Below are 12,949 nucleotides of genomic sequence, written 5' to 3'. Positions count from 1 at the left end.
CCTGGCCTACTGCCACAATCCCCTCTGTATATAGAGCAGGGGAGGGGAGGAGGGTGTTAAACACACTGGGTTGGGGGTGTTGAAGAGGAGGGTGGAAACTGTCAGAGCTGCACTCTTGTGGTAAAATGCTATGGAAGAAAAAGAAGCCAAAGAATCTAGGATGCCTTCAGGTATTAAAACATTTTTAGATTTTTAATCATTTCAAGTGGGGCTCGAGGACACAACAAACCAAATCAGAATTTTTATGCTTAAATGGAGGCTTGATGAAAAGCATTATTGTTCCTCATTTTTAATAGGCTTGTTTTTGGTTAACACTTTCAGTGCCAGGGTTTGCCGTAAATTTGCGGTTATCTTGAGAATAAATTTAGACCTTCACACTCAAAGTAGGTCATCTTAACGCCTGACTTCACACTGAAACCTCAATATTTGAGCAAGGCTGAGCCATTAGTGTAAACACAACTCAGTGTTCAAGCAACATTAGTGAAACTGACACTCAATAAAGCTAAGAAACAAACAAACAAACACATAAACATCCTTTCCCAAAGCCTAATGGGAAAAGAATGCTGTGGTCAGTATTTACCTGTATCGAGTTCTCCTGTAAGTTGAGGTATCGTGTGTTGTTGGATATACTGTCTGGCACCTCTTCTAAGTTTCGTCTTGTACAGATCACTCGACTGGCTTGATTAGAACAACTGCACGGCGTGGGACAGGTGGAGGCGGCTCCGACTGCGTCTTGGCCTGGGAGGATGAGCCGCAACAGCAGATGAACCAATAAGAGGAGGAGGGGGGAGGGACTAGGAAGGCTGGTCACCGTGGTGATGCGCATGGCAACTGGGTCATGACCCTTCCTGTATTCCAAAGAGGATGATAGGCTGATTCCAATGGCTCTTGAATGCTGTCTCTTTAAATGTTGCAGCTTCCTCCCGCAACGGATGTCACTTCTGCATTTTTCAGTCAAAATGTTCGGTCTCCTTGGTTGGTGGAGTGTTTTGTCCTTGTTTTTTTTTCATCCAGATACAATTACATAAGTTGTGTCATCTTTGCCTTAACAGGTCCTCTAATGTGACAGGCCGCTTTGTGATGAATACATGTTTTACTGCAAAAGAGAGAAAAAGAAGAAAGCCATGTTTTGTTACTCTTACAGACTCAAATATTTAAGGTTTGCATAATAGCTAAAATGCCACATAATAATTACTTGCAATCAAATGAATGTTGAAGAAAATGAATGCATCAAGTTGACAGGGACAAAAATAGTTTTTAGGGATGCAAGGACTAAAGGTGTTTCCTTCTCTCGTCTGGAAAACTCAACTACTGTATATTTGTAATGGATTCTTGTCTCTCTGTGCATATTAATGATCCTTTTGATAGGTATTCATGTTATGTATACTGTAACCAACTTAAACCTATCAAATTTATGACATCTGTCATAAAAACACTGAGACCCATTGAAATTTTGTTTCTCATGTTTACATCTGGGAAGCATAATGTAAAGGATATTTCACAAATGTATTGCCACCTGGAGTTTGGCAGTGTATATATATATACACATATATAAACGCTTTAGCCCTTATGTTGTGTGAGTCATTTTGACCCGGAGAGGATATTCTTTTCCCCAAAAATGTTAGACAATGTTATCACATTGAATTAAAACTTACTGACTTTGCTCACACAGGGTATGACTACTTCTCAAAAAACTGGGGATAATTTTTTATACTTTTCGGGGATTTTTTCCCACCTTGTTAAACTTGTGGTGTTCCCAGTCCAAAATGACCAGCCTATAGAAAAATAGCTTATAAATCTCTTGTTATGCTCTATTATCACCAAATATTGGATTCAATCTTTTTGTCAATTTGTTTTCTTTCAATTAGGACAGGTTTTGTATTTCATTTAGGAACTCATTGATCGTAGGTCTCATTGATCTGAGCTTATGCACCGTAGATTTTGAGAGGGGAAAAAGCTCAGATAAATGAGGCCTATGATCAATCAGGTCCAAAAAGAAATACAAAACCTGTCCTAATTGAAAGAAAAAAAGTTGTAATCCAATATTTGCATAATGAGAGATTTACATGCAATTTTTAAAAGGCCGGTCATTTTTGACCAGGAACATCAAAGGTGTTACAGGGTTTTCAACACAGCATTAGGGTTAGTTAAAAGTCTAAAGTCGACATTAAATGGAAATTCACCTCAGCTATTTTCTAAATGCATCCTACTGATCTTATTGGAAATGATTAATATATGTGTACGTTTCTTTTCTTTCTTTTTTTTTAACTTGCGATTTTTAATCAAATCTTCCGTCGCGTCTAAATGATTACGTTTGAATCGTCTTCATCACTTACATTAGTGTTGGTCAGAGTACCGTCCTTTTAATTTAAACCGTGTATTATGTTGCTAGTGATTCACAGAAATATATATAATCACTGAAACCACAATTTTACTTGTATTTGGCGACTGTTAATTCTGGACCCTGACTGTGTACAATACACAGTCTGACAGAACATATCTGGCTACACTTACTCACCTTTACCAGATGTATGTGCTTAGATCCCTTGTGTCTTTCTGCAATAATAATGCACGTGTGAACTATGGTACTAATCTTTATGTCCATACTCGCCCATAGACTTGAGGCTCATGGGGTCTTAGAGCAGCATTAACTGGTGCAATGTGCTACAGCTGATGGATTGCTAATTCAACACGAACCCCGTGCAAGGGGGCTCAGCTCTCTCACTGCAGGTTATTTAGACTCCAGTAACCTTATATAAGGGTATCCAATGAGACACAGGCCATTACTAATGATGATGGCCCTAATTATCGTACTCTGACATGCATGTTCATTTAACACAGGATTTTACACTCGGCGCAGTGAAAAATAAGAGAGGAAGAGAGACAGGATATGGAGCGAGAGAGAGCAGGGCAGAAGGCAGAAGGATGGAGAGATTATTAAACTGATAGATGACTGTACAGCTGCAGGGATAGAAGAGAATCATCAACACTAATAGATGAATACTGAGACAGAGAGAGAGAGAGAGAGATCCAAGTGAAATGTGAACAAGAGACAGACAGTAAGGAACAGATATAGAGAGAAGGAAATGTTAAGAGGATGAGATAGAGGGTGAGGAAAGAGAGGAGAGGGAGAAACATTAATATTAATAATTTCTCCCAGAGAGAGCAGCATGAGGAAGGCTTAATAGAAAGGGATGAATATGAAACAGAGAGAGAGATAGAAAGAGGAGAACGACAACATAGGTGCATCAAAAACAACAAGAGCACACGGAAGATGGGAGAGATGCAGGGAAGACTACACAAAGGAATGAATATAAAACAGGTAGAGAGAGAAATAACTACTCCGGTTTGTGTGTGTGTGAGATTGGGAAATTTGTTTGAACACTCAATAAAATACACAATACAGTAGTACATTGACAATACAAACACACAGACAAAATTTCCACCATACAAGTGTGTATGCACATACATTTGTGTTATGTTATTTTTTGTTAATTTTTAAAGGTCACATGAAACTTTGAAAACACTAAATGCCTTCAGACCCTGCAACGAATATCTGCCACTGGATATGATGCCACGCTCTATGCATTTTCTTGTCAATAATAATAATAATTATGAACACCATACAATAATTAAAATCGTTAAAATCTACTCTACTTTGTTGTATTATTTGTACTGAGTCAAGAGTCTAATGGTAAATTAAAGCTGCAAGCAGCGATGAAAGGGCCCTCGCACCCGTGCCATCAACACTCGGTGGCTTTAGGAAGACAGAGCATGGTTGGGAAATGTACATTTAAGGAGGTATATATAGTAATAGTATGTCAAAGTCAGTTACAAAATGTTTTGTATAATGGTGATAATAGCATGCTTCATGACTATGTTTCTAGCATGCTCAGTACACAATAATTATGTGGTTAGTACTGCATTACTGTGTTAACCATGTCAGTTTCTGTTGCCAGTAGGTGGCGTTATGACTATAACTGAATATGAGCATGGATGTGTGTTCAGGACAGAACTCTTATCAAACGTGTGAAGTTTGGTGCAAATTGGACATTGCCTTCTTGAGTAACAACAAAGTCATGTTTCATTGAATTAGCATTCTTTAGCACTTAGCTAAGCATTGTTAGCATGTTTTAACATGTTTCTAGCATGTTTAGAACTCAATGGCATTTTTAACATGTTGCTAGAACGGCATCAACGTGTTAAACATGTCACTTCCTGTTGCCAGTAGGTGGCGCTATTACTATAACTGAACATTCTCATGTAGATGTGTTCAGGCCATGACTCTTATCAAAAGTGTGAAGTTTGGGGCAGATTGGACATTCCATGCCTGAGTTACAGCAAATTCCTTTTTAATTGCAATAAAAGCATGCTTTAGCACTTAGCTAAGAGTTTGCTAGCATGTTTTAGCATGTTTCTAGTATGTTGTTAACATGTTTAACACTTGCTGGCACTTTTTTATATGTTATTAGGAGTCCATAACAGTGTTAAACATGTCACTTCCTGTTGCCAGCAGGTGGCGCTATGACTGTAACTGAATATAAGCATGGTCATGTGTTCAGGACAGAACGCTTATCAAACGTGTGAAGTTTGACGCAGATTGGACATTCCATGCCTGAGTTACAGCAAATTCATATTTAATTGCAGTAATATCATTTTTTAGCACTTAGCTAAGTGTTTGCTAGTATGTTTTAACATGTCTCTAGTATGTTGTTAGCATGTTTAGCATTTGATGGCACTTTTTTTATATGTTTTTATATGTCCACAACAGTGCTTAACATGTCACTTCCTGTTGCCAGCAGGTGGCACTATGACTGTAACTGAATATGAGCATGGTCATGTGTTCCGGACAGAACGTTTATTAAAAGTGTGAAGTTTGGTGCAGAATGGACATTGCCTTCTTGCGTAACAACAACATCCTGTTTCATTGAATTAGCATGCTTTAGCACTTAGCTAAGTATTGCTAGCATGTTTTAACATGTTTCTAGCATGTTTAGAAGTCAATGGCATTTTTAACATGTTGCTAGAATGGCATCAACGTGTTAAACATGACACTTCCTGTTACCAGTAGGTGGCGCTATTACTATAACTGAATATTCTCATGTAGATGTGTTCAGGACAGAACGCTTATCAAAAGTGTGAAGTTTGGGGCAGATTGGACATTCCATGCCTGAGTTACAGCAAATTCCTATTTAATTGCAATAATAGCATGCTTTAGCACTTAGCTAAGAGTTTGCTAGCATGTTTTAGCATGCTTCTAGTATGTTGTTAGCATGTTTAGCACTTGCTGGCACTTTTTTATATGTTATTAGGAGTCCATAACAGTGTTAAACATGTCACTTCCTGTTGCCAGCAGGTGGCGCTATGACTATAACTGAATATGAGCATGGTCATGTGTTCAGGACAGAACTCTTATCAAACGTGTGAAGTTTGGGGCAGATTGGACATTCCATGCCTGAGTTACAGCAACTTCCTGTTTCATGGCGAAACATCGAAATTTGTCAGGCCGCCGAGGACCCGCCCTTCGACGAAAACTCAAGATCTTCGCAATTTAACGTCGCAAAGGCCTTAAGATTACACTCACCAAATTTGAAGATGATCAGATTAAAACTGTAGGAGGAGTTCGTTAAAGTACAAGGCCTGAAAATGGCAAAAACTGCACAAAAATCTGAGAGGAAGTTCAAAATGGCTGACTTCCTGTTGTGTTTAGGGCTATGCTCCAAGAGACTTTTTTGTAGGTATTAGGTCATTACATGTATGTACCGAATTTCGTGCACGTACGTGGAACGTTGCGGGAGGCGCACTCCGTTGAACTTTTATAGGTGGCGCTATCGAGCCATTTTGCCCCGTCCAATTCTGAAACCTATATCAGATGTAAATTTTCGCCAGTTCTGACGCGTGTGCAAAGTTTTGTGAGTTTTCGAGCATGTTTAGGCCCTCAAAAATGCAATTAAATGCGGAGAAGAATAATAATAATAATAAATATAGCTGCGAGCAGCGATTGCGGGCCCAAGCCGGTGGCACCACCACCCCGGTGCCTTTAGTTACCTAAAGGCACCGGGGATGGCGGTGCCACCGGCTTTGGCCCTCCATCGCTGCTCGCAGCTATATTTATATATATATATATATATATATATATATATATACACACACACACACACACATATATATATATATATATATGTATATAAATATCTATATATATATACACACACACACACACACATATATATATATATATATATATATATATATATATACGTATATATATATATATATAAATATAAGACAGAAAATTTTACTTGTCTTACCTTATTCTGATTTTATGATACACCCAAAATATTCCACAACAAATCCTTTAAATTTAATGTAAAAATAAAAACGAAAGTAAGCAGTGTTGGTCTCACGTAACCCTCTCATTAGAATCAAAATGTTTCAATATTTGCGATGTATTTGGATGCTAAACTATTCTTTATTATAGGCTTTGTACTTCACTCGTGTTCCAATATCGATGGAAAAAATCATCCTCTTCACACGCGCAAAAATGTGCTTGGAAACATCACAGTGGAGCTCTGCTTACTGTGAATGGTACAGATTGTACTACTGACTATTTAAACAGAGCAGTGTAATTCGTTTATGTTAGGTTGACTATTTTTATTATTATATTGTATTAGGGCTATAATGAACAGGCTGCGATGTCAAGATTGCAATTCTGGAATGTGTGTGTGTGTGTGTGTGACGCGGTTGCGGTTGAACAGTGGACACAAAAACATAAATAAAATGTTTTAGTTAATTCCTACATCCATAGGAATAAATTGAAAATGCTCGCTCTACTCCGCACCATTATCAATGTCTGTGCGGACGTCTGTATTTTACTAGTATATAGTATACTATAGTTAGCGATTTAAAAGCGCTCAGCGGTGTCACACGTCGATTAACCGGTGGGAAAATTTTATCACAGTCACATCCCTAATATATTTATATATAAATACAATAGGCCTACCTGAAAGAGAATTTTACTTGCCCGACCAAAGTATAGCCTGATTAGAACGTCAATAACAAAAAAATAACTTGGGAATCACTAAAACGAGAGATTATTCTAATTTCATTACATTCATTTTAAGTTGCAATCAGCAGTTAATAATAAATGTATTACTGATCAATGGTAACAAGGTTGCACTGCTGAGGCTCATGCTGCTTCTCCAGGAGAATTGTAAACAAATGAGCGCAGCACACAAAAAAGCAACCCAGTTAACAACATACTGACTATAAAAATTACAAATATGGAGTTTTTATATATTTTATAACATATGATAGAGTTAAGCAACCTCACTTGACAAGTAGGCAACTATTTCCTGAATACAATCACGATTGAAACTGTGACATTGATTTCATACAACAGGTTAATAAACAGTTACAATTAAGTCACTTACATTTTAGATGCAATATTGACTGTTTTTGTTCTGTTTCAGCAGCAAAAATAGTTAAACAAAGATCACAGCAACTTGTTTTCTCATTACTGAATGATTCAGCATTTTGAAACGAATCGCTTGACTCAAAGATTCAATGGTCAATCCATAAACATCTGTCTCAATCATGAATGACTCAGTCATTGGAACGAATCATTTGAACGAATGAATCAATGACTCGCTCATTAAGATGGTCGCCTGGCGACACCTAATGGCGGTTTAGTGTTATGTTTAAAAGTATCATTCTTTCCAACGTGCACCATTATCAATGTCCGTGCGGACGTCCGTTTTTTTACTTTCACTTTTATATTAGCGATTTAAAAGCACCCACTCGTGTCACACGTCGATTAACCGGTGGGAAAATATCCTCAGACACATACCTAATAAATGTATATTTAAATACAATATTGGCCTACCTGGTAAAAAGTTTTATATACTATTTTGATGTCCTTTTGGACACAAGAGGGCAGTATAGCCCTATGTTTGCTTTTTTGTTGAACCAAATAGCACTAAATAGCCTGTTTTTAACTTTTTCATTCTTCTTGAATTGCAAAAACAGAATAAAATGGGTTTAGGTGTGATATTTGTATACTTTTATATAGAAATAAATGGTATATAATTACATTTTTAGAAGATTTTTAGTGTTTCCTTTTTGGACATTAATCCCTCGCCATAGCAAAACCGTTTGAGATATTTATTATCCATTCACAACTTAGCATATATAATGTAGTTTCATCATGTTGAAAAAGTTTGGTACGAATAAAATAAATAGTTTAAGAGGAGTGGCTAAAAATTCAGAGGCTGATTTTGCAAAAAAATTCACATTCAGACCAAAATATCTGACTTCCTGATGGCCAGAGCTATTGAATGTAAATTAGAAAGTTGTCCGGCTTGATGAGAACAATATAAAAACTATTTTTTCTTTACTGTAGTTAAAACTAACCCCCCCACTTTTGTCTAAAGCATGTTGAAAGTGACACACTTCCTGCTGCCAGTTGGTGGCGCTATAACTTTGACTCACAATAGCTACATCCATCTGATCGGCCTCTTACCACGAACACACTGCTGAAGTTTCATCAAGATCAGTTAATGTATGCAGAAGTTATTCCACTTCCGTGTTTCTCTTTTCTCGCCATAAATTCGATTCCTCGCCACAGCCAAACCGTTCGAGATATCAAAAATCCGTCCGCAATTTAGCATCCTCAAAGTCTTGACTACATGCACACCGAGTTTGAAGGGGACACGGTGAATTTTCTAGGAGGAGTATTTCACATTCCACAGCAAGCGTTTTCCAAACAACCCATAATAGCTGACTTCCTGTTGGGCTGGCGTAAAACTTGACCGGGGTAAAGTTGTTCGGCCCGATGAGATCTATATGTGTACCGAGTTTCATATTAATTCATGCGAGCGTGTTTGATATATGGATCAAGTTTTAGAACCCCGTTCAAGGGGGCGCTGTTGAGCCCCCCAGCCACGCCCGGGTACCAGCTTCAGCCCGGCCCTGATGGCCGTGGGTTTTGACCTGTGTGCAAAGTTTCAAGAGTTTTTGAGCACGTTAAGGACCCCAAAAGCCCCTGAAACCTTGATTAACAATATAAAAGCAAGAGTCAAATCCCCCCCTCCCCTCACACACACACAGACACAGAGAGAGGGAGAGAAAATTCTTCAGAAAATCCACATTCAAACCAAAATATCTCTCTTCCTGTTGGTCGGAGATGGTTCATGTAAATTAGAAAGTTGTCCGTCTTGATGAGAACAATACACATACCAAGTTTTGTGATTCTAGGAAAAACTAAGCCCCCATTTTTGACTAAAGGTGGCGCTACTGAGCCATTCCACCACGCCCGTTTCTGAAACTTTGCACATGTCTACTGGCTAATAAATGTGATGTGTCTGTTGAGTTTCATGCAATTTCAAGTATGTTAAGAGTCTCAAAAGCATCAAAAAAGAATATTAAAGTTTGATGCGTTGCCACGGTAACAGTATCTAAGATATCAATAATCCTTTCACAGGTTTACATCTGCCGTGTGTCTACATTGTACACATAAAGTTTGAAGCAAATCGGGTAAAAATAAGACACTGATTTCAAAGCATTTTGAAAGTGACATATTCCTGCTGCCAGTTGGTGGCGCTATAACTTTGACTCACAATAGTCACATCCATGTGATCGGCCTCTTACCACGAACACACTGCTGAAGTTTCATCAAGATCAGTTAATGTATGCAGAAGTTATAACACACTTCCTGTTTCATTTTTTCGCCATAAATTTGTTTCCTCGCCACGGCCAAACCGTTCGAGATATCAAAAATCCGTCCGCAATTTAGCATCCTCAATGTCTTGACTTCATGCACACCGAGTTTGGAGGCGAATCGATGAATTCCCTAGGAGGAGTACATTAAATTCCACAGCATGCGTTTCCAAACAACGCTAAATAGCCAACTTCCTGTTTGGCTGGCGTAAAACTTAGAGCACGAAAGTTGTTCGGCCCGATGAGATCTATATGTGTACCGAGTTTCATATTATTACATGCAAGCGTGTTTGATTTATGGACACGTGTTCGGATCCCGTTCCAGGGGGCGCTGTCGAGCCCCCCTGCCACGCCCGGGTACCAGCTTCAGTCCGGACCTGATGGCCGCGGGTTCTGACGTGTGTGCAAAATTTCAAGAGTTTTCGAGCATGTTAAGAGCCCCAAAAGTGCCCGAAAGGTTGACAAAATAATAATAATAATAATAAATATAGCTGCGAGCAGCGATGGAGGGCCCAAGCCGGTGACACCGCCACCCCGGCGGCTTTAGTGTAACTAAAGGCACCAGGGTGGCGGTGCCACCGGCTTGGGCCCGCAATCGCTGCTCGCAGCTATATTTAATTTATGTGATCAAAGCTGAGTTTTCAGCATCATTACTCCCGTCTTCAGTGTCACATGATCCTTCAGAAATCATTCTAATATGATGATTGATGGTCAATAAATATTAATTATTATTTTCAATGTTGAAAACAGTTGTGTACAGATTTTTTTTCAAAATGCGTTGATGAATGTAAAGTTCAAAAGAACAGCATTTATTTCAAATATAATTTATTTTTAACATTATAAATGTCTGTACTGTAACTTTTGATCAGTTTAACTCATTCTCGATGAATAAAAGTATTGATTTATTTTATTTCTTTCCCCCAAAATTTAAATTTAAATTATTACTGACCCCAAACTTCTGAACGGTAGTGTTTAATGTTACAAAAGCTTTAGATTTCAGATAAATGCTGTTCTTTTGAACTTTCTATTCATCAAAGACTGTACACAACTGTTTTCGACATTTAAAATAATAATGAATGTTTCTTGAGCATCAATCATCATATTAGAATAATTTCTGAAGGATCATGTGACAGTGACGACTGGAGTAATGATGCTGAAAACTCAGCTTTGATCACAGGAATAAATAACAGTTTAAAATATATTAAAATAGAAAGCAGCTGTTTTAAATTGGAATACTATTTTACAATATTACTGTTTTTGTTCGTATTTTTAATCAAATGAATGCAGCCTTGGTGAGCAGAAGAAACTTCGCTTAAAAATCTTACTGACGCCAAACAGTAGTGTATATATATTATATTAAAATGTAAGGGATAAGACACAGGTAATTTTACTTGCCTGACCTGATTAGAACAATGAAAAAACTTAAATGAAAAAATGGAATCACTAAAACGAGGGCGCGATTGAACAGTGGACACATAAAAACATACTGTCATTTTGTTCAGAACATCATTCAAACTGCAAAGTGTTAACTTATATTTTTGTACAGTAGCAAAAAACACAACATTGTGCTTTTTTAAAATACATTTAAGCAATCCGCCTAGAAAATGAAACTAAAATGCTCACGGCTGCACAGGCATTCATAATGGTGCGCGTCCTCAGCGAGGAACGAGCAGAACAGAGTCAACGTTTTTTAGGTCATTCCTCCTTCCATAGAAATTTATTGAAAACGCTCGCTCTGCTCCGCACCATTATCAATGTCCGTGCGGACGAACATATTTTACTTTCGTTTTTAAGTTAGCGATTAAAAAGCCCCCAGCGGTGTCACACGTCAGTTAACCGGTGGTAAAATATTCCCACCGTCACATACCTAGTATATTTTTATATAGATATAATAGGCCTACCTGATTTTGAACACAAGAGGGCAGTATAGCACTATGTTTGACTTTATTTATTTATTGTTTAGACTAAACAACCATTCTGGCAGTTTTTAAACTTAAACTTCATTCTTAAATTGAAAAAAAAGAATAAAATGAGTTAAGTTCTGATATTTGTATACTTTTATATAGTAATAAATGGTGTATAATTACATTTTTAGAATATATGACCCTTTGAGTGTTAGCTTTTTAGACAATACTTTAATCCCTCGCCATAGCAAAACCGTTTGAGATATTTATTATCCGTTCACAATTTAGCATCATTAATATATTTTTATCATGTTGAAAAAGTTTGGTGGGAATAAAATAAACCACTTAGATAAAGGTGGCTAAAAATTCAGAGGCTGATTTTGCAAAAAAATCCACATTCAGACCAAAATATCTGACTTCCTGATGGTCAGAGCTAATGACTTTAAATTAGAAAGTTGTCCGGGTCGATGAGATCAATATATGAACTTTTTTTTACTGTAGTTAAAACTAACCCCCCCACTTTTGTCAAAAGCATGTTGAAAGTGACACACTTCCTGCTGCCAGTTGGTGGCGCTATAACTTTGAATCACAATAGCTACATCCATCTGATCGGCCTCTTACCACGAACACACTGCTGAAGTTTCATCAAGATCAGTTAATGTATGCAGAAGTTATTCCACTTCGTGTTTCTCTTTTCTCGCCATAAATTCGATTCCTCGCCACGGCCAAACCGTTCGAGATATAAAAAATCCGTCCGCAATTTAGCATCCTCAAAGTCTTGACTACATGCACACCGAGTTTGGAGGGGACACGGTGAATTTTCTAGGAGGAGTATTTCACATTCCACAGCAAGCGTTTTCCAAACAACCCATAATAGCCGACTTCCTGTTGGGCTGGCGTAAAACTTGACCAGGGGAAAGTTGTTCGGCACGATGAGATCTATATGTGTACCGAGTTTCATATTAATTCATGCAAGCGTGTTTGATATATGGACCAAGTTTTAAAACCCCGTTCAAGGGGGCGCTGTTGAGCCCCCCAGCCACGCCCGGGTACCAGCTTCAGCCCGGCCCTGATGGCCGTGGGTTCTGACCTGTGTGCAAAGTTTCAAGAGTTTTTGAGCACGTTAAGGACCCCAAAAGCCCCTGAAACCTTGATTAACAATGTAAAAGCAATAGTCAAATCCCCCCCCCCCCCCTCCCCTCACACACACACAGACACAGAGAGAGGGAGAGAAAATTCTTCAGAAAATCCACATTCAAACCAAAATATCTCTATTCCTGATGGTCGGAGATGGTTAATGTAAATTAGAAAGTTGTCCGTCTTGATGA

The 12,949-nt window shown here is 38.1% G+C and overlaps 1 protein-coding gene across 3 annotated transcripts in view; it reads right to left on the bottom strand.

The window, feature by feature from the left end:
• The window catches only part of lrrc4ba (leucine rich repeat containing 4Ba), a 64,870-nt gene that overhangs the window by 17,385 nt on the left and 34,536 nt on the right, over positions 1–12,949 (bottom strand). For all 3 annotated transcript variants that reach the window (XM_084413972.1, XM_084413971.1, XM_084413970.1), the window contains one exon: positions 581–1,096. In XM_084413972.1, the coding sequence (XP_084270098.1) occupies positions 581–826 (246 nt within the window). In that variant the 5' untranslated portion in view covers positions 827–1,096. The remainder of the gene's footprint in view (positions 1–580; positions 1,097–12,949) is intronic.

This window comes from Rutilus rutilus (assembly GCF_951802725.1).
Source record: "Rutilus rutilus genome assembly, chromosome: 1".
Taxonomy (NCBI): Eukaryota; Metazoa; Chordata; class Actinopteri; order Cypriniformes; family Leuciscidae; genus Rutilus; species Rutilus rutilus.
Note: the sequence above shows the minus strand (reverse complement) of the source record. Positions and strands in the feature narration are given on the sequence as shown.